General features: G+C 46.2%; 1 protein-coding gene across 1 annotated transcript in view; it reads right to left on the reverse strand.

Annotated features, from left to right (window-relative positions):
• Positions 1-18821, reverse strand: part of LOC132407075 (calcium-responsive transactivator-like) — a 43876-nt gene extending 25055 nt beyond the window's left edge. Inside the window, exons 1-4 of the mRNA XM_059993343.1 lie at positions 18687-18821; positions 14423-14499; positions 4155-4239; positions 21-138 (exon numbers count right to left, since the gene is read on the reverse strand). Coding sequence (XP_059849326.1) covers positions 21-138; positions 4155-4239; positions 14423-14499; positions 18687-18755 — 349 coding nt within the window. The 5' untranslated portion in view covers positions 18756-18821. The remainder of the gene's footprint in view (positions 1-20; positions 139-4154; positions 4240-14422; positions 14500-18686) is intronic.
• Between the last annotated feature and the right edge of the window lie 1271 nt (positions 18822-20092).

The raw sequence follows: 20092 nt of genomic DNA on the forward strand, positions 1-20092 counted from the left end.
ACCAGAGATCAGAGTCTCACCTGCCATTTGATGAGGGTTCCCTTGTCCAGGGGGAGGAGTTCCACTTCCCATGGGATCTCCAGCTCTCCCAACAGGATCCATTACTCCTGGCCCCATTGCCATTGGCTGGTTGAGCACCTGAAGGTGAGAACATGTTAGATGTTGCAGGTATTATCAATGTCCCTCTGCTGAGGTCAATGAGTTCTTGAAGGCATCTCCATCATGGGCACTAAGGACCTCTATCACCCAGGATTTGCCCTCTTCTCATCGCTACCATCAAGGAAGAGGTACAGGAGGCTGAAGTCACACATTCAACATTTTAAGACAGCTTCTTCCCCTCCACCATCAGATTTATGAATAGAGAGTGAACATATGAACACTACCTCATTATTTTTCCCTCTCTTTTTGCACCACATATTTAACTTTTAAGATTTATATATACCTCTTATGGTAATTTATAGTTTCATTATAATGTATTACAATGTACTTCTACTACAAAACAACACATTGACAACATATGCCAGGGATATTAAATCTGATTCTGATCACATCTCAGTAGAAAGAAGCTGCCCAGAGAAAATGAGTCAGGTGTTCAATTCGAAGTGACCGCTAATCTTTAACAGTATGAAGAGGCCTGGTGGTCCCTGAGGTCGGAGAGCCTCAGGGTCAGAGGTCAGGTTAGCAGGTTCTGAGGATGAAAACCTCTGATCCTCATAGCCAAAGAGCACAGTTGGCAGGCCCTGAGGATGAGGTCTCTGATGGTGGGGGTGGGGGGAAGAGGGAGTCATAGGGAGGGGTTTGCTTGGTGGTATTGTGCTGTTTTTATTTTCTATTTTATTTAGAGATACCATGTAGAATAGGCCTTTCCAGCCCAATGAGCCTCCCACCCAGCAATTTAACCCTAGCCCAATGACAGGACAATTTCCAATGACCCTCCAGTACATCTTTGTGGAAAAGAACTGGAGCACCTGGAGGAAACCCACACAGTCATGGGCAGAACAAAAAACTCCTTACAGATGGTGCAGGAATTGAAATCCGAAACAGCCCGAGCTCTAACAGCAACGTGCTACTGTGGCACCCAAATGGAAACACCGAACACATAACATTCCAGCGTAGTCCCTTGCCTTCAGCCTATAACGTTGTGCTGACCTTCCAAACTGCTCTGAGATCAATCTGACCCTTCCCTCCCACATAACTGACCATGTTAGGAGATTAGATAATAACAAATATGATCTTAAACAGCCAGTTCTATTAAATGCTGATTTACTCTCCTTTTTTGCAGAACAGCAAGGAGTGGAGAAATTACAGCAAGGCTAAGCTTTACAGAGAAAATTATATACTTGAGGCAAACTAATCCCAAAGACCTGACAGATTCTGTGCAAGGGAACTGAAGTACATTGGAAAGTGAGGATACATTGATCAGAATCTCCAGAGTTATTTAAATTTTAACATAACAATTTAATATGCTGGAATTTAGACAATGAGCAAGTTAATAGAACTATAATTGGGACACCAAATCTAAACAGTTGAACTGCATCTAGACCAGCAGTAGGATTGTATATTAAGGAGTGGAGCAAAATAATCCCTCACAGTGCTATAATTTAAATGTGTTGTGAGTCCCACTGCAAAACCAGGCAACAGTTCTCTAGGAAAAAAGATAAATATACGATATAGACTGGAACAAATATACAAAGAGAGGCCTTGGTCTGTCTGGACACGTTAGTAACAAAGGGATATCTTAGCATTGTGCTGAGCTATGAATGCTGAACAAGCAAAGTACTTTAAAATAGATTATTAAAAGCAGATTTTTTTTAGAAAAAGGACATGCCTATTCTTTTATTTATTTTATTCATTAGAGATGCAGTGTGACAACAGGCCCAACAAACCACAGCACCCAGTTACACCCATGTGACCAATTAACCCAAATGTCTTTGGAATGTGGGAGGAAACCCACACGGTCACAGGCAGAACGCACAAACTCCTTACAGACAGCAATGGGTATTGAACCTGGGTTATTGTTCTGTAAAGCTCCTTACTGACAGTGGTGGGAATTGAACCTGGGTTATTGTTCTGTAAAACTCCTTCCGACAGCGATGAGTATTGAACCTGGGTTATTGTTCTGTAAAACTTCTTACCGACAGTGGTGGGTATTGAACCTGGGTTATTGTTCTGTAAAACTCCTTCCGACAGCGATGAGTATTGAACCTGGGTTATTGTTCTGTAAAACTACTTACCGACTGTGGTGGGAATTGAACCTGGGTTATTGTTTTGTAAAACTTCTTACCGACAGTGGTGGGTATTGAACCTGGGTTATTGTTCTGTAAAACTCCTTACCGACAGTGGTGAGTATTGAACCTGGGTTATTGTTCTGTAAAACTCCTTACTGACAGTGGTGGGAATTGAACCTGGGTTATTGTTCTGTAAAACTACTTACCAACTGTGGTGGGAATTGAACCTGGGTTATTGTTCTGTAAAACTCCTTACCGACAGTGGTGGGAATTGAACCTGGGTTATTGTTCTGTAAAACTACTTACCGACAGTGGTGGGTATTGAATCTGGGTTGTTGTGGCTGTAAAACTCCATATAGACAGTGGTGGGATTGAATCTGGGTTGTTGCCGCTGTAAAGCATTATGCTATCTGCTATACAACCATGCCTTCTGCACATTTTTAAAAAAATCGTTGTATTTCTTTATTTACCTGTAAATGCCTGCATGAAAGTAAATCTGAAGATAGTATATGATATGTTATGGGGAGAAGGCAGGAGAATGGAGGGGGGGTGTTGAGAGAGATAATAAATCAGTCTTGACTCAATGGGCCAAATGGACCAATTCTACTTCTCTGTCACAAGTTTTTCGATAATAAATTTACATTGACTTAAGCATGGAAAAATTCATGTTTGGCATCTGACTACTGGCAATGGGATGGGGTGAAATAATTAGAAACAAAGAAAACATACAGCACAATACAGGCACTTTGGACCACAAAGCTGTGCCGAACATGTCCCTACCTTATAACTGCCTAGGCTTTACCCATAGCCTTCAGTTCTTCTAAGCTCCATGTAGCCATCCAGGAGTCTCTTAAAAGATCGTATTGTTTCCGCCTCCACCTGCAGCCCATTCTGTGCACTCACCACTCTCTGTGTAAAAATCTTATCCTGGACATCTCCTCTGTACCTTAAAACTATGCCCTCTCGTGCTAGCCATTTCAGCCCTGGGGAAAAGCCTCTGACTAACCACAGGATCAATGCCTCTCATTATCTTATACACCTCTATCAGGTCACCTCTCATCCTCCGTCACCAAGGAGAAAAAGCCAAGTTCACTCAACCTATTCTCATAAGGCATGCTCCCCAATCCAGGCAACATCCTTGTAAATCTCCTCTGCACCCTTCCTATGGTTTCCAAGTCCTTCCTGTAGTGAGGCAACCAGAACTGAGCACAGTACTCCAAGTGGGGTCTGACCAGGGTCCTATATACCTGCAACATTACCTCTCGGCTCTTAAACTCAATCCCACGATTGATGAAGGCCAATGCACCATATGCCTTCTTAACCACAGAGTCAACCTGCGCAGCAGCTTTGAGTGTCCTATGGATTCAGACCCCAAGATCCCTCTGATCCTCCTCACTGCCAAGAATCTTACCATTATATTGCCATCATATTTGACCTACCAAAATGAACCACCTCACACTTATCTGGGTTGAACTCCATCTGCCCAGTATTGCATCCTATCAATGATCTGTTGTAACCTCTGACAGCCCTCCACACTATCCACAACACCCACAACCTTCGTGTTATCAGCAAATTTACTAACCCATCCCTCCACTTCCTTATCCAGGTCATTTATAAAAATCACGAAGAGTAAGGGTCCCAGAGCAGATCCCTGAGGCACTCCACTGGTGACTGACCTCCATGCAGAATATGACCCATCTACAACCACTCTTTGCCTTCTGTGGGCAAGCCAGTTCTGGATCCACAAAGCAATGTCCCCTTGGATCCCATGCCTCCTTATTTTCTCAATAAGCCATTGGTATATTAATAGTTGGGGTACAGAAGCAAGAGAGCCAGGCAGGAGGCAAACAGGACAGGACAGACCAAAGATCTCCTGGGTTCGAGCAGTCTGGCTTCCCCTCAATCTCTCACTTTGCTATCACTTACCAGAGGATGAGCACTTGCCACATTCTGGCTGGAATCTGCTATTGTGGCCAAGTAGATGAGGTTCCTATGCAGGATCTGCTGGTACCTGTACAAAAACAATAAGATTTTTTATTCTTTAACCAACTTTCTGCCCAGTCCCAAATGGCACTGGCAAGACATACCAAACTTGGGCGGACAGCTAACAAAACCACTAACAGTTCGAGTAGATATACTTTTTCAGAACTAAGATCACTGCAGTTTGCAACCTGTAGTTTCCCTTTGGGAGGAGTGCTTTTGAATTGTCTGTATGACCTGGTGTTTAGGCGAACAGGACACTGCAGTATGCAGAAATGGCCACTGCAGACATTACTGAAGTGGACTTGGGTCCAGATTGAAGCAGCAGAGCCCAGGCCCAAGAGTGAAAAGCAAACCACCAATTAGCCCACTTAAGTGCCAAGCCAGATTAAAAAAAGATCAAAATGTCAGGGCGAGGGCAAAAACTGAATTGACTCAGCAGCTGTGGCCTGCAGCCATCAGCTCCTGATCCAGCTGCAGTGCTGAACCGTCTCCATGGCTGTGGACTCAGTTTCAGGGACTCGATTATGCCTGTGTATTATTTGTTTACTTTTTTATTGTTCGTTTGATTTATTCTTTCTTTTTCACACATTCTATTGTGTTTCTTTGTTTTGTTGCTTTCTGCAAGAAGATGAATCTCAAGGTTGTATATGCATACATACTTTGATTATAAACATACTTCGAAATTGAAACTACTGTGCCATGTCAATGGGCCTTGGGACCGCCTGGTGAAAGAAGCCATTGAAATAAAACTAGAGGAAAAGAATTTTAACAAAGACAATGGTCTGAGTAAGAACCGGAAATCAATTGTAAACAAGGTGGGACAGCGGAAACCTGATTGGATGAGAATTAATCAATCAGGAAGCACAGATAATGGGGGGTATATATACCACTGGACTGAACATGTCTAGGTATCATCCTTGATGAAGATGGCAGAGTTTGTCAATGAAACATCGGTTAAGATTGATACTTGTACCTGGCTGGAAGCCTGAGAAGAGTTTATGCAGTGGTTGATGGGTTCTTGATTAGTCAGGGTGTCAAAGGTTATGGGGAGAAAGAAGGAGAATGGGGTTGAGAGGGATAATAAATCAGAAGTGATGGAATGGCAAAGCAGGCTCGATGGCTCAAGTGGCCTAATTCTGCTCCTGTGTCATATGGTCATGGACAGTGCTGCCAAGTACTACAGGGTGACAGGTCAGTTCCGGAATGGATATCTTCCCCCCCCCCCTCCAGACCTCAATGCATCCCTTCCTCACCCGTCATCATCCTGTGGCAAAGATTAAACATTAAACATTAGTTTTATTTGTCAGATGTACATCCAAATGCACAGTGAAATATACTGTTTACATCAATGACCAACACAGTCTGAGGATGTGCTGGGGGCAGCCCTGCAGGTGTCATCACGCTTCCAGTACCAAGCTGGCATGCCCACATCTTACTAAGCCTAGCCCTTACATCTTTGGAATGTGGGAGGAAACTGGAGCACCCAGAGGAAACCCACATGGTCATGGGGAAAACGTACTAACTCCTTACGGACAGTGATGAGAATTGAACCACAACTGCTGACGCTGTTTTGTGTTATAACAACTACTATGCTACCATGCTGATAAATCAACAGTATGGCGGCATACAGGCGAATGATGACTGAATACCATGGACTGTATAATTTCCAAACCTGACTGCTTCATTCTTGCAGTCAATATCCCCGTATCCCCGCTCACCCCCCACCGAGGTCCCTGTACGTCACCAATCTTGTCACATCACTCATGGTTACTGTGCTTTAGGCCACTTACGCTCTGGTCCTGGAGCACCCTACAGAAACCTTCCTTCTTCTCCTTCTGCTTCAATATCCCTCTCTTCCAGCATCACTTCCTGTAACTTGGCCTCAGAGTTTGAGAACGCTCACAGGAAAATAGTTTTGAGCTAGCCCCAGAGTTTGAGAGTACACCCAGGAAAACGGTTTGAGATGTTTTGTTCAATTGAGGCACTCCGTTGGCCAGGGTTGACAATGGATGCTGCATCCTGGCTGTCTACGTGATAAGCAAGCCAGGGCAATATGACATGGAGAGCAAGCTGTTGCCCATGTAGCAGCCCCAGCCCGCTCTCTATGCAACTGATAAATCCAAAAGAACAGCAGGGACTGATACACGTACAACAAGCTGGAGGAACTCAGCAGGTCAGGCAGCATTCATGGAAATGAACAGTCAACGTTTCGGGCTGAGACCCTTTGTCCTGATGCTGCCCGCCCTGCTGAGTTCCTCCAGCTTGTTGTACGTGTTGCTTTGACCGCAGCATCTACAGTGTACTTTGTGTTTAGGGACTGATACAGTTTGGTTGTCAGAGGCTTTCTGAGAGCTCATCCCTACGTTTATTCCCACCCACCAACCCCTGGCAATGACAATCTTAAGATGCCCTTCTCTGGCAGCTGGGGTGAAGACTGTATCAACATAAATGACACTCAAGCTGTTCTGGGCCTTTGATGATACCCAAAGAGAGTGAAAACAAAAAGTATGAACCAATACATTGGTGCAAACAGGACACAATTCATTCCAGAAAAATGAGAAGTGATTCAGTTTGGAAGGTTGTGTGTGAAGGCAGAGTACAGGGTTAAGGCAGGATCCTTAGTAGCAAGGAGGAACAGAGGGATCTGGGGTTCCACATCTATAGATTCCTCACAGTTGCCATGCAAGTTGATAGGGTTATGGTGTGTTGGCCTTCCTTAGTAGGGGGATTGAGTTCAAGAGCCGCAAGGTCATGTTGCAACTCTACTAAACCCTAGTTAGACTACACATGAAATATTATATTCAGTTCCGGTTACCTCGTTATATGGAAGCTTTAGAGAGAGTGCAGAGGAGATTTATCAGGATGCTGCCTGGATTAGAGAGCATGTCTTATGAGGATACGTTGAGCAAGCTTGAGACTTGGAGGTATAAAAGATGACAAGAGGCATAGACAGAGTGGCCAGCCAGAGACTTTTTCCCAGGGTGGAAATGACTAATGTGAGTGCGCATGACTGAAAGGTGATTGGAGGGCAGTATACGGGAGGATGTCAGAGGGATTTTTAAAAAAGATGTTGAGTGCATGGAAACCGCTGCCAGGGATAGAGGATGACAGAAAAACTGGGGAGCAATGTGGAAGGGAAGGGTTAGGTTGATCTTAGACTAGGTTAAAGAGCCAGTACAATATTGTGGGCTGAAAGGCCTGGACTGTATGTAATTAGAGACAAGTCCATGGCATTGCAAGAAGTGGTCTGTAGTGCTGTGTCACTGAGGTAGTGTTGGGGTTGTTCAGATCGGTTCAAGAACCTGATGACAGCTATCCTTGACTCTGGTGCTCATATCATGTCATGGGCCCATACTTATTGTTGCAATGACATCAAAAACTCTCTGCTTCTGATCATATTGTTGCTGCTCCTGGGAGTTTGCTGTGCACCAACTGGCTACTGCATTTCCTGCTCCAGTTCACCTACCATGCAAACCAGTCCACTGGTCATGCCATGGCCTTGGCCCTGCACTCCATCCTGTCCCATCTAGAAAACAACGCCTCATACACCAGGATATCGTTCATCAACTTCAGCTCAGTGTTTAACGTGATCATCCCTCACAGGCTGGTGGGCAAACTGTCCTCGTTTGGACTCAAAACCCTTCTCTGTATCTGGATCTTGGACTTCTTGATGGAAGGATCCCAGTCATTCCAAGCTGGTAGCAACATCGCAAGTTCCATCACGCTGAGCGTTGGGTCCTTCAGGGCTGTGTGCTCAGTCCGCTGCTGACTCACGACTACACTGCCAGTGTAGACTACTCACAGCGCATCAGCAAGTTTACTGATGACACCAGTGGCTGGCCTCATCAGCAACAATGGTGAGTCGGCGTACAGAGAGGAGGTAGAGAGGTTTGGTGTGTGAAAGACAACCTGAGTCTCAACATGGACCAGTCAAGAGATTATTGTGGACTTCAGGAAGACACAGGATGATCACTCTCCACTGGACATCTGTGGCTCTGCTGTGGAGAGTGAAGAGCACAAAGTTCCTTGGTGTACACATAATGGACAATCTAACCTGGACCCACAGCACCTCCTCACTAGTCAAGGCACAGCAGCATCTATACACTCTGAGGAGATTGGGCTCCCATCTATATTCTAATAACGTTCTAAAGGAGCGCCATCGAGAGCGTCCTGTCTGGCTGCATCATTGTACGGCACAGAGCTGCAGGGCATCGGACTGCAGAACCCAACGGAGGACAGTGACCAGCACCGGGAGGATTATTGGAGACTCCCCCACCTCCATCCATTTGTGACTTTTACTGGGAGTGTTGTAGATGAAAGGCCCAAAGCATTGGTGAGGATCTCCACCACCTATCCCACGATCTTTTTAAACTACTACCATCAGGAAGGAGATATAGGAGTTCCAGTACAGCATATATGTCAAACTCAAGGCCCGCGGTGGAATTATCTTTGGCCCGCGAGATAATATCTAATTACTATTAAAGCTGGCCCCAGTAATCGAAGCGCCTGTGGCGTATGATATGGCTACTGCTGAGTTTATTCAGGTACCAGGTTTTCAGGGTTTTTAGTGTTTATTCGGTTTCCCTGGTTTATTTCCTGAATATCATTAATGAATATTTTTTTCTCTCTATTAGAGCTGGCCCGCCGGTATAGTGCATGCACCACTAATACTACAAATCCCACAATGCACTGCCAGTGCATTGCTCGTGCTTGCCTTACTCTCTCATCAGCATCCTTATGGCGCTAGTCACGTGTGGTCAACTTTCAGCTATCCCTCACCCCAAAAATGGCTGAACGAAAGGTGGACTTTGAAAACAGGGGTTTTCAAGGCAGGTGGGAGGCAGAGTATATGTTCGCAGATATAAAGGGCAAACCTGCTTGTCTTGTGTGCGGAGACGGTGTGGCTGTAATTAAAGAATATAACATAAGACGACACTATGAAACGAAACACCACGACAAATACAAGCATCTGGACAAGAAACAGAAGCCCGCGATGTGCGGTCAAAAGAGTGGATTGGTGGGCAGGATCCGGGAGAAGATGCGGGAGGAAAACGGCGCAGGTGAACTGACAGCTTATCACTGCATCATACACCAGGAATCGTTGTGTGGCAAAGCCTTGAAAATGGAACATATAATGAGCACCATAACACGAGCAGTTAACTTCATAAGAGCCAAAGGTTTAAATCACCGCGAGTTCAAGTCGTTTCTGGAGGAGTTGGGTTCAGAATATAATGATTTGCCCTATCACACAGAGGTGCGATGGTTAAGCCAAGGAAAAGTGCTGAAAAGATGTTTCCAGTTGCGTGAAGAGATCTGACAGTTCATGGAAAGCAAAGGGAAAGACACAACAGAGCTCCGGGATAAAAAGTTGCTTTGTGAAATGGCGTTTCTGTGTGACATCACGAGCCGTCTCAATGCGCTCAACCTGCAGCTTCAGGGGCGGGGTCGTGTGATCACAGACATGTACGCTGCCGTGAGGGCTTTTAAAACCAAGCTGCGCCTGTGGGAGACGCAGATGCAGCAAGAAAACTTGAGCCATTTTCCGTGTTGCCAAACTATGAAAGGACAGGTTTCTACCACAGTGTTCCCACGTGCAAAGTTTGCTGAAAAACTTAGCATACTTGGTGCCGACTTCACACGGCGATTTGCCGACTTTGAAGCCCAAAAAAGCAGGTTTGAACTGCTCAGTAATCCATTTGCAGCTGACGTGGAAAGCGCACCAACCAACATACAAATGGAGCTGATTGAACTCCAATGTAGTGACACACTCAAGGCAAAGTATGACTCGGTGGGCGCTGCACAGTTTCTACGTTTCATTCCCGACACAATGCCCCAGCTGCGTACCCAAGCTGCTCAAATGCTCTCTATGTTTGGCAGCACATATCTGTGTGAACAACTGTTCTCTTTGATGAAGATAAACAAAACATCACACAGGAGTCGTCTTTCTGATGAACACCTTCACTCAATTCTGAGGATTTCCTCAGCTCAGAGCCTGACTCCAAACATCGATGAACTTGCATCTAAGATGAGATGCCAAGTATCTGGCTTAGACCAGTGTGAATCACAGAATGTTGGCCTGTGGAAAAATGTTTTCATTAGAAATTACTCCGGAAAAGCTGTAGATAAAGCCATAAGAAATAAATGCAACTGATTTTTTTATTTATTTAATGTTCAATGTTGTTTTTGTAGGCAATAACCTAAGCTTTGTTAGTTCCAGGTTAATATGTGTAATAAATTCATTTCAATAAGTTTTGCAATAAACGCTGAACCAGTCCGGCACTCGACTTGTACCGATTTTTTAATTTTGGCCCACTGTGTATTTGAGTTTGACACCCCTGCGTTAGGTCTACATTTGTGTTTGCTAATGCTTGATTTCAAACGGTTTATTAATGGAAAAGGTATGGCTCCCAAAACAATCTTAGCCGAAATAGCATCGTTTCTTTCTTGTTGCCTACTTTCTTGTAATCTACGTCTGTAAGTTAATACCAATCATAAAAAGAATGCTTGCTAGGCAATCTGCTTCATAAAAAACGAAATTCGTAAAGTGAAACAATTTTAGATATAGCAGAGACTGAGACACATGAGAGCAGGTTGAAAAAATGAAGGCAACGATAGCTGTGGGAGCACGCGTGCGTGCACAACTGATCCGGCCCGCATGAAGTCGCATTTTTCTCAATCCGGCCCGTGACCTAAAATGAGTTTGACACCCCTGCACACAGGGACAGACTGCCAGAATGAGTTAACAGCTTCTTCCCTCAGGCAGAGAGACTAATGAATACCCTGACACCACTGAGGTGTCATTACTAGGACAGCAAGCTGTTTGCTGTTTACCTGCATTTTGAATTACATTTTAGTCTGTGCCAGAGTAAAGAGAATGAATGTTTAGTACGGTGGATAGACGTCAATAGACTACTTTGTTCTGAATGGCATCAAGCTTATCCAGACAAATGAAGTATATTCCATCATGCTCCTGCCTTGTGTTTCGTACCACCCATCCCACAATCTCTTTGACCCACTACCATCAGGAAGGAGGTACAGAAGCATCAGGATTAGGACTGCCACACTGGGTAACAGCTTCTTCCCCCAGGCTATGAGACTAATGAATAGCTTTGTCACTAGAACAGCAAGCTGTCTACTGTTAACTTATTTGTAGTAATATTTTGTTTATGTGCTGTGTGTGATAAATATTCTGTGTGTGCACCGTGGTCTAGAGAAACATTGTTTTATTTGCTTGTACAGATGATAATAAACTTGAACCTAAACCTGAAATTGAACTTGTAATGGTGACTTAAGCACAGTCACTGTTCAAAATAAATTTATTATCAAGGCACATATACATCACCATATACAACCTTGAGATTCATTTCCTTGCGAGCATTCGCAGTAAATACAGGAAACACAACTGAATAAACGACAGACTGCACCCGACAGAAAATAAACGAGACTGTACCCGACAGAAAATAAACGAGACTGTACCCGACAGAATGAACAAACAACCAGTGTGCAAGAGACAACAAACTGTCCAAATAATAAAAAAATTAAAAAGGAAACAATAATAATGTTAAATATATAAGCAATAAACATTGAGAACATGGAGATGAAGTGTCTTTCAAAGTGAGTCCATGGGTTGTGGGTACAGTGATGGGGGTGTGAAGCTGAGTGAAGTTAACCCCTCTGGTTCAAAAGCCTGATGGTTGAGGGGTAACAACTGTTCCTAGTGTGGGTACCACCTTCCCGATGGCAGCAGTGAGAAGGGAGCGTGGCCTGGGGGGGGGGGGGGGTGGATTCTCTGATGATGAATGCTACTTTACTGCTATAGCACTCTGTATCGATGGAGTGGGCTTTACCCGTGACGGACTGGGTCATTTCATGACTGGTGAGGTGCTCTGAGGGTGCACAGAGCTAAGAAAGGCGTGACAGAAATGCAAGAAGCTTTAGAGCACATGAACAGTGAAGTTTCTGTCACAAACCTGTCAGACTGGAATGAAACCTTCTGCCGAGTATCTGTGCCAACAACAGCAGTAAATCGTGGGTGCTGGCATTAGGTTACAATCGAGCCCAGACACGTTAATACTCTTGACTGAAGCAGTTCTTACCCCGCAGCGTGACTACAGTACAGCAAACATTTCACCCAATAGGCAAATTCAAACATTAAAGATGAGCTTTATTTGTCACATTTACATCGACACAAACAATGCATTTCACTGTATGTTTCAGCAACCAACACAGTCTGAGGATGTGCCGGGGCAGCTCAAAAGTATCACCATGTTTCCAGTGCCAACATAGCATGGCACGTCTTACTAGCACTAAGCCATACGTGTTTGGAACGTGGGGGGAAACTGGAGCACCCAGAGGAAACCCACACGGTCACAGGGAGAACATACCTTAAAGATAGTGACTGGAATTGAACCATGATTGCTGGCTCTGTAAAGAGTTGTGCTAACCACTTTGTTACCATACCACCCATTAAACATACCCCCCCACACCAAGATACACCGACCCTTGAAACGTTCCCACAGCAGTTCCATGATTGAGGGCAATGCTCCACATGCAGGTGATGGGATGAGGAAGATAAATAATTCAGCCAAAGGTCCTGTTTCTCTGCTGTAATGCTCTATGACTTTATGATACCTGGTGGCTAGGTGGGTGAATGAAATGGTGAGGAAGGTATATGAGAAACTTCAATGGCCAGAGAAGAAGGTACAGGCTGAAGAGTTATCACTTTAGAGTGCAGAAAGGCACATAACAAACCACAGAGAAGGCGTGACCGCAACAGTGAATGTGCAGAGGTTTTCCAGGGCTGAAGAATTATGGTAATGCCTCTGGTGTAGTTTAGGAGCTAGGGAGAGCCAAGACATCTATTCATTGTCTATAAAATTAATGAAGAACTCAGCATAGTTAGCAGGAAATTTCTATTTCCAAAATCAAAAACAGGGCAGTGGTTTGTTAATTGAGAGGAAGTGAGGACAGATCCACACTTCCCCCCATGAGGAAAACAGCCTCAATATCTCCACATTCCCCCCATGAGGAAAACAGCCTCAATATCTCCACATTCCCCCCCATGAGGAAAACAGCCTCAATATCTCCACATTGCCCCATGAGGAAAACAGTCTCAGAATCTCCACTTCCCAGTCATGAGGAAAACAGCCTCAATATCTCAATTTCATACCCATGAGGAAAACAACCTCCGTATGTACATTTCCCTGTAATGAGGAAAACAGCTTCAATATCTCCACTTCCCCATCATGAGGAAATCAGCCTCAATGTCTCCACTCCCCCTGAGGAAAACAGCCTCAATATCACTTCCCCGTAATGAGGTAAATCTACCTGTCATCCCATGAACTACGCTCTGCCATGGATGGTCCCAAGCCGGCTGCGATAGGAGGGTTGTACATGGGGCTAGCAATCCCATCCTGTGAAAACCTAGAACTACAGAAATACAAACGGAAGCTCCGAAGCTTTTTCTCTGGGAGAGGAAATACGACCTCGGCCTGGGAGAGGAAGGACCTTCAAAGGACTACACCTGGCGATAACGTGAAAAACTGGCCCAGGACAGAGGACTAAGGAAGCTGCTTTTGTGCCCCAGATGGGGTGATGGGCTTAGGTAAGTAAGCATCCCTTGAACTTATTGTGATATTTAAATGATGAGTTTTACAATTCCATAATATATATTTTGTATTCATTTTAAATAAATATAATGAGAAACTTAGCAACTCATTCAGATTCTGAGTATTAATGCTGTTGCATTCATTTGTCACCTGAACATCGAAATATATGTTCAAACGCTGTGTGTGTGTCAGCAACCAACACAACCCAAGCATTGCCACGCATTCCACACCAACATAGCATATCCTCCACAATGTCCAGCAGTCCAACACAAGCAACAACAGCCTACAAGCTTATTTCCTGTCCTCCCACTCACAGATGGACCAATTTTCCCTCCCTCCCACAAAGTCAGTGATTAACACATTGCTTTACAGTGCCGGCTCCCCAGTTTCAACTCCTACCACTTTCTGTTAGGAGCTTGTACGTTCTCCCCGTCACAACATGGGTTTCCTTTGGCTGCCCCGCTTTCCTCCCATATTCCTAAGGTGTACTGGCTAGTAGGTTGATCGGTCACAGGGTGCAATTGGGCAGTGGGGGCTCGTTGAGCTGGAAGGGGCTGTTACTGTGCTGTAACTCTAAGTAAAGAAACAAACTCGGTGACTTACTGGGTGCACTCTGCAGCTTTGCCATTGTTCTGATACTCCACAATGCACTGAATTAACTGGTTGTTCTCGTCAAGTAACTGAAACCACAAAAAAAGCCACTTTTACTAACAGTCACAACTAATCAATAATAACAAATTGTTGATTAACATAGAGCCTACAACCCAAGGACATTAACATTCAAGATTGTTTAGACCATAAGACAAAGGAGCAGAAGTTGGCCATTCAGCTCATCGAGTCTGCTGCATTTTATCATGAGCTGATCCATCTTCCCATTTAGTCTCATTCCCCCCCCACCTTCTCACCATAACCTTTGATGCCCTGGCTACTCAGATACCTATCAATCTCTGCCTTAAATACACCCAATGACTTGGCCTCCACTGCCACCCGTGGCAACAAATTCCACAGATTCACCACCCTCTGGTTAAAAAAATTTCTTTGCATCTCTGTTCTGAATGGGCACCCTTCAATCCTTACGTCATGCCCTCTCATACTAGACTCCCCCACCATGGGAAACAACTTTGCACATCCACTCTGTCAATGCCTTTCAACATTTGAAATGTTTCTATGAGGTCCCCCCTCATTCTTCTAAACTCCAAGGAGTACAGTCCAAGTCTCTCTGCAGACTCTGCTTCCTCAGCACTACTGGCTCCTCCACCTAACTTTGTATCATCAGCAAACTTAGCCACAAAGCCATCTATTCCATAATCCAAATCATTGATATACAACGCAAAAAGAAATAGCCCCAACACAGACCCTGTGGAACACCACTGGTAACCAGCAGCCAACCAGAATGGGATCCCTTTATTCCCACTCTCTGTTTCCTGCCAATCAACCAACGCTCTATCCATGTATGTAACTTTCCTGTAATTCCATGGACTCTTATCTTGTTTAGCAGCCTCATGTGCAGCACCTTGTCAAAGGCCTTCTGAAAATCCAATTACACAACATCCACTACATCTCCCTTGTCTAGCCTACTTGTAATTTCCTCAAAAAATTGCACTAGGTTTGTCAGGCAGGATTTTCCTTTAAGGAAACCATGCGGAGTTCTGCCTATCTTGTCATATGCCTCCAGGTACTCCGTAACCTCATCCTTGACAATTGACTCCAACAACTTCCCAACCACCGATGTCAAGCTAACAGGTCTATAATTTCCTTTTGCTTCCTTGCCCCCTTCTTAAATAGCGGAGTGACATTTGCAATCTTCCAGTCCTCCGGAACCAGGCCAGAATCTATCGACTTTTGAAAGATCATTGCTAATGCCTCCACAATCTCCACTGCTACTTCCTTCAGAACACGAGGGTGCATTCCATCTGGGAGATTTATCTACCCTTAGACTATTCAGCTTCCTGAGTACTTTCTCTGTCATAATTGTGACTGCGCACACTTCTCTTCCCTGACACCCTTGAGTGTCCAGTATACTGCTGATGTCTTCCTCAGTGAAGACTGATGCAAAATACTTGTTCAATTCCTCCGCCATCTCCTTATCTCCCATTACAATTTCTCCAGCATCATTTTCTATCGGTCCTATATCTACTCTCACCTGTCTTTTACTCTTTATATACTTGAAAAAGCTTTTAGTATCCTCTGTGATATTACTTGCTAGCTTCCTTTCATAGTTCATCTTTTCCCTCTTAATGACCTTCTTAGTTTCCTTTTGTAAGCTTTTAAAAACTTCCCAATCCTGTCTTCCCACTAATTTTCGCTTCCTTGTATGCCCTCTCCTTTGCTTTTACTTTGGCTTTGACTTCTATGTGACTAAATGACTTTAATGTCATTTTTCTGTACACAAGTGTAAAGGAGAATGAAATAATTGTTTTTCAGGATCTGATACAAAACAAAAAAAACATAATGAGATAAAGAACACAATACATATGACAGCTTATATATCCAGATTGACTGTATGTCCATAAAGTGGCACTTGAGGCATCGAACAGCCTTACTGCTTGGAGAAAGTAACTGTTTTTGAGTCTGGCCATCCCGGTGTACATACTATGTAGCCTCCTCCCTGATGGGAGTGGGACAAACAGTCCAGGAGGTAACGGTGTTAGACAGAATTTCAGTCAGGACACTGACAGTTGGAGCAGGTCGGAGGTGCCGGCTGAGTGATGTATTCCTGAGCTACTAAAGCTTCAAGTCATACATCCATGATATTAAATCTGATAACGCGGCTTCAACAGAAAACAAATGGCTTACGAGTCTTCATTAGATGGCAGTTTAGAATAACTTCTTCTTATACAAGTCCACAGCAAGACAGAGTTTGATGGAGTCCTTGCATTTGATTGAGTTTCCATGCCCTGGCAAGGAAGTTGCAGTGTATGTACCAATATACACAAGAATGATCCCAGCAATGAAAGGCTTCGCATACAAGGAGAGTTTGGTGGCTCAGGGCTTGTACTTGCTGGAGTTTAGAAGAATGGTGGGTGTGGGGGGGAGGGGGGAGGAAGAGTAGAAATCTCATTGAAAGCTACCAAATATTGAAAGGCCTCAATAGAGTGGATGTAGAGTGGAATTAGAGGGTGAGTCTCGGACCAGAGGGCAGAGCCTCAGAATAGAAGGGCCATCTATTTAGAACAAAGATGAGAAAGAAGTTGCCTAGACAGAGGATGGTGAATCTGTGGAATTCATTGCCACATTTGGCTGTGGAAGCCAAATCATTGGGTATACTTAAAGCGGAGAGTCTTTGATTGGTCAGGGCATGAAAGCTTGGGGGAGAATCAGGAGAATGTGCTGACTCGATGGGCCAGATGGCCTGATTCTGCTCCTGTGTCTTACTGTCTATAAACGCTATTTATTTACTCAGTGATACAGCGTGGAGTCAGTCCTCTGGCCTTTCGAGCCACGCCGTCTCAGCAACCCCACAACCACGATTAGCCCTAACCTGATCACGGCACAATTTGCAATGACCAACTAACCTATCTGTTTGGATTGTGGGAGGAAACCAGAGCACCAGGGCAAACCCATGCAGTCATTCGGAGAACATACATAGATTCTTTACAGAACGGCGCTGGAATTTAATTCAGAATCCTGGAATGTCCTGAGCTGTAATAGCTTTGCACTAACTGCTACAATACGGTGGCATCTGAATTTATCTTGTGGCAGGACTCTTGGTTGTGTTACTAAATGCAATTCACTTTCAAAGAGGGGTGTTTGGTTAGAGGTTATATCCTCATAACCTAGAATCATAAGAGTTCTATGGCACAAAGATGGCCCACCTCATCCATGCTAATCATGCCTACTAATCCTATTTGCCTACACTAGGCCTGTGTGCCTATATGCTTTTTTTTATCAATTACCTGTCCAAATATGTTTTAGACATCATTGTATCTGACTTACAAAATATAACTGATCTTACTAAAGGAAGTACAAGTTTAAGGCACAGAGGCAGAGCTTAGTAAGGGATAGGAGAATTATTTTTTCACCCAAAGGAGGGCTATGATCTGAAACTTGAGAAGGTGATGAAGGCAGAGATGCTCATTACAAGTATCTGGATGCACATCTGAATCACAAAACTCACCCAGCACCCAACACAAACACCCACTCTACCTGAACCAACACCCAATCACTATCCCTACCCAACCTAGCAACCAAAATAACTACCAATCCAAACAGCACTCAAAGCTTAACCCCACAATGATCCCAGCACCACTGCATTTAAATCAGCACCCAATCCCCACTGTCACGCACTCCATCCAAACCAGCACCCAATCCCCACTGTCACCCGCTCCATCCAAACCAGCACCCAATCCCCACTGTCACCCGCTCCATCCAAACCAGCACCCAATCTCCGGTCACCCGCTCCATCCAAACCAGCACCCAATCCCCACTGTCACCCAACCTACCCTAACTAGCATTAATATCCACCCGAGAATCTGACCCACAACACCCATCCCACCCACCCACCGATCTCAGGAGCCAAACTCCACCCTAGAAACCGGCCCCAACTTGACACCTAAGACAAACGTCCACCCCAGCACCCTCCTGAGCAAGCTGAAGACCAAATCCCTCCCCCAAACTCGAACCAAGCCATCCACCGAAAACTGGCTTCCGCTCCTCACGCCGGGAGCAGATAACACTGCTCCATTCTGCCTTCCACCATCGCGTCCGACCAAAACTCAACGCGGGCCCGGCACCCCACAGCCTGAGAGCGCGGGGCTCACGGCCCGCCTCCCGGAGTGGCAGCACCATCACGGCGCCCGGCGCCAGGCCGCAGCCTCCCGCCACACGCACAGCCCCAGGCCTCGGCGTGGCCCACAGCCCCGCTCACCTTCTGGATGGTCGCCTGGTTTATTTCACATTTGCTCCGCAGCCGCTGTGGCACAAATACCACAGACATGGCGGAGACAGCAGTTCCTCCCTCCGACCGACCGACAGTCGGCGGCGACTCCTCCCCTGTGAGTGACACCTCTCCCCGTCGCTCCCACCCTCAGTGCCTCCCTCCTCATCATCTATTCCTCCCCCCACCCGCCCTCTCCCTCCCTCACCATCACTCTGATCCTGTCCCTCTCCCTCCCCTCCCTATCACCCTCATCCTGTCCCCCTCTGCCCCCATCTCCCTCCCTCCCCATCACTGATCCTGTCCCTCTCCCTCCCCATCACTCTGATCCTGTCCCCCTCCGCCCCACCATCTCCCTTCCTCCCCATCACTCTGATCTTCCCTCTCCCTCCCTCACCATCACTCTGATCCTGTCCCTCTCCCTCCCCTCCCTATCACCCTCATCCTGTCCCCCTCTGCCCCCATCTCCCCCCTCCCCATCACTGATCCTGTCCCTCTCCCTCCCCATCACTCTGATCCTGTCCCCCTCCGCCCCACCATCTCCCTTCCTCCCCATCACTCTGATCTTCCCTCTCCCTCCCCATCACTGATCCTGTCCCCCTCCGCCCCATCTCCCTCCATCCCCATCACTGATCCTGTCTCCCTCCGCCCCATCTCCCTCCCTCCCCATCACTCTGATCTTCCCTCTCCCTCCCCATCACTGATCCTGTCCCCCTCCGCCCCATCTCCCTCCATCCCCATCACTGATCCTGTCTCCCTCTGCCCCATCTCCCTCCCTCCCCATCACTCTGATCCTGTCCTTCTCCCTCCCCATCACTCTGATCCTGTCCCTCTCCCTCCCCATCACTCTGATCCTGTCCCTCCTCACCCATCACTGATCCTGCCCCCCTCCGCCCCACCATCTCCCTCCCTCCCCAGCACTCTGATCCTGTCCCTCTCCCTCCCCATCACTTTGATCCTGTCCCCCTCCGCCCCACCATCTCCCTTCCTCCCCATCACTCTGATCTTCCCTCTCCCTCCCCATCACTGATCCTGTCCCCCTCCGCCCCATCTCCCTCCATCCCCATCACTGATCCTGTCCCCCTCTGCCCCCATCTCCCTCCCTCCCCATCACCCTGATCCTGTCCCCCTCCGCCCCCATCTCCCTCCCTCCCCATCACTCTGATCCTGTCCCTCTCCCTCCCCATCACTCTGATCCTGTCCCTCCTCCCCCATCACTGATCCTGTCCCCCTCCGCCCCATCTCCCTCCATCCCCATCACTGATCCTGTCCCCCTCCTCCCCCATCTCCCTCCCTCCCCATCACCCTGATCCTGTCCCCCTCCGCCCCCATCTCCCTCCCTCCCCATCACTCTGATCCTGTCCCTCTCCCTCCCCATCACTCTGATCCTGTCCCTC

The sequence above is a fragment of the Hypanus sabinus genome, chromosome 17 (genome assembly GCF_030144855.1).
Source record: "Hypanus sabinus isolate sHypSab1 chromosome 17, sHypSab1.hap1, whole genome shotgun sequence".
NCBI classification, from domain to species: domain Eukaryota; kingdom Metazoa; phylum Chordata; class Chondrichthyes; order Myliobatiformes; family Dasyatidae; genus Hypanus; species Hypanus sabinus.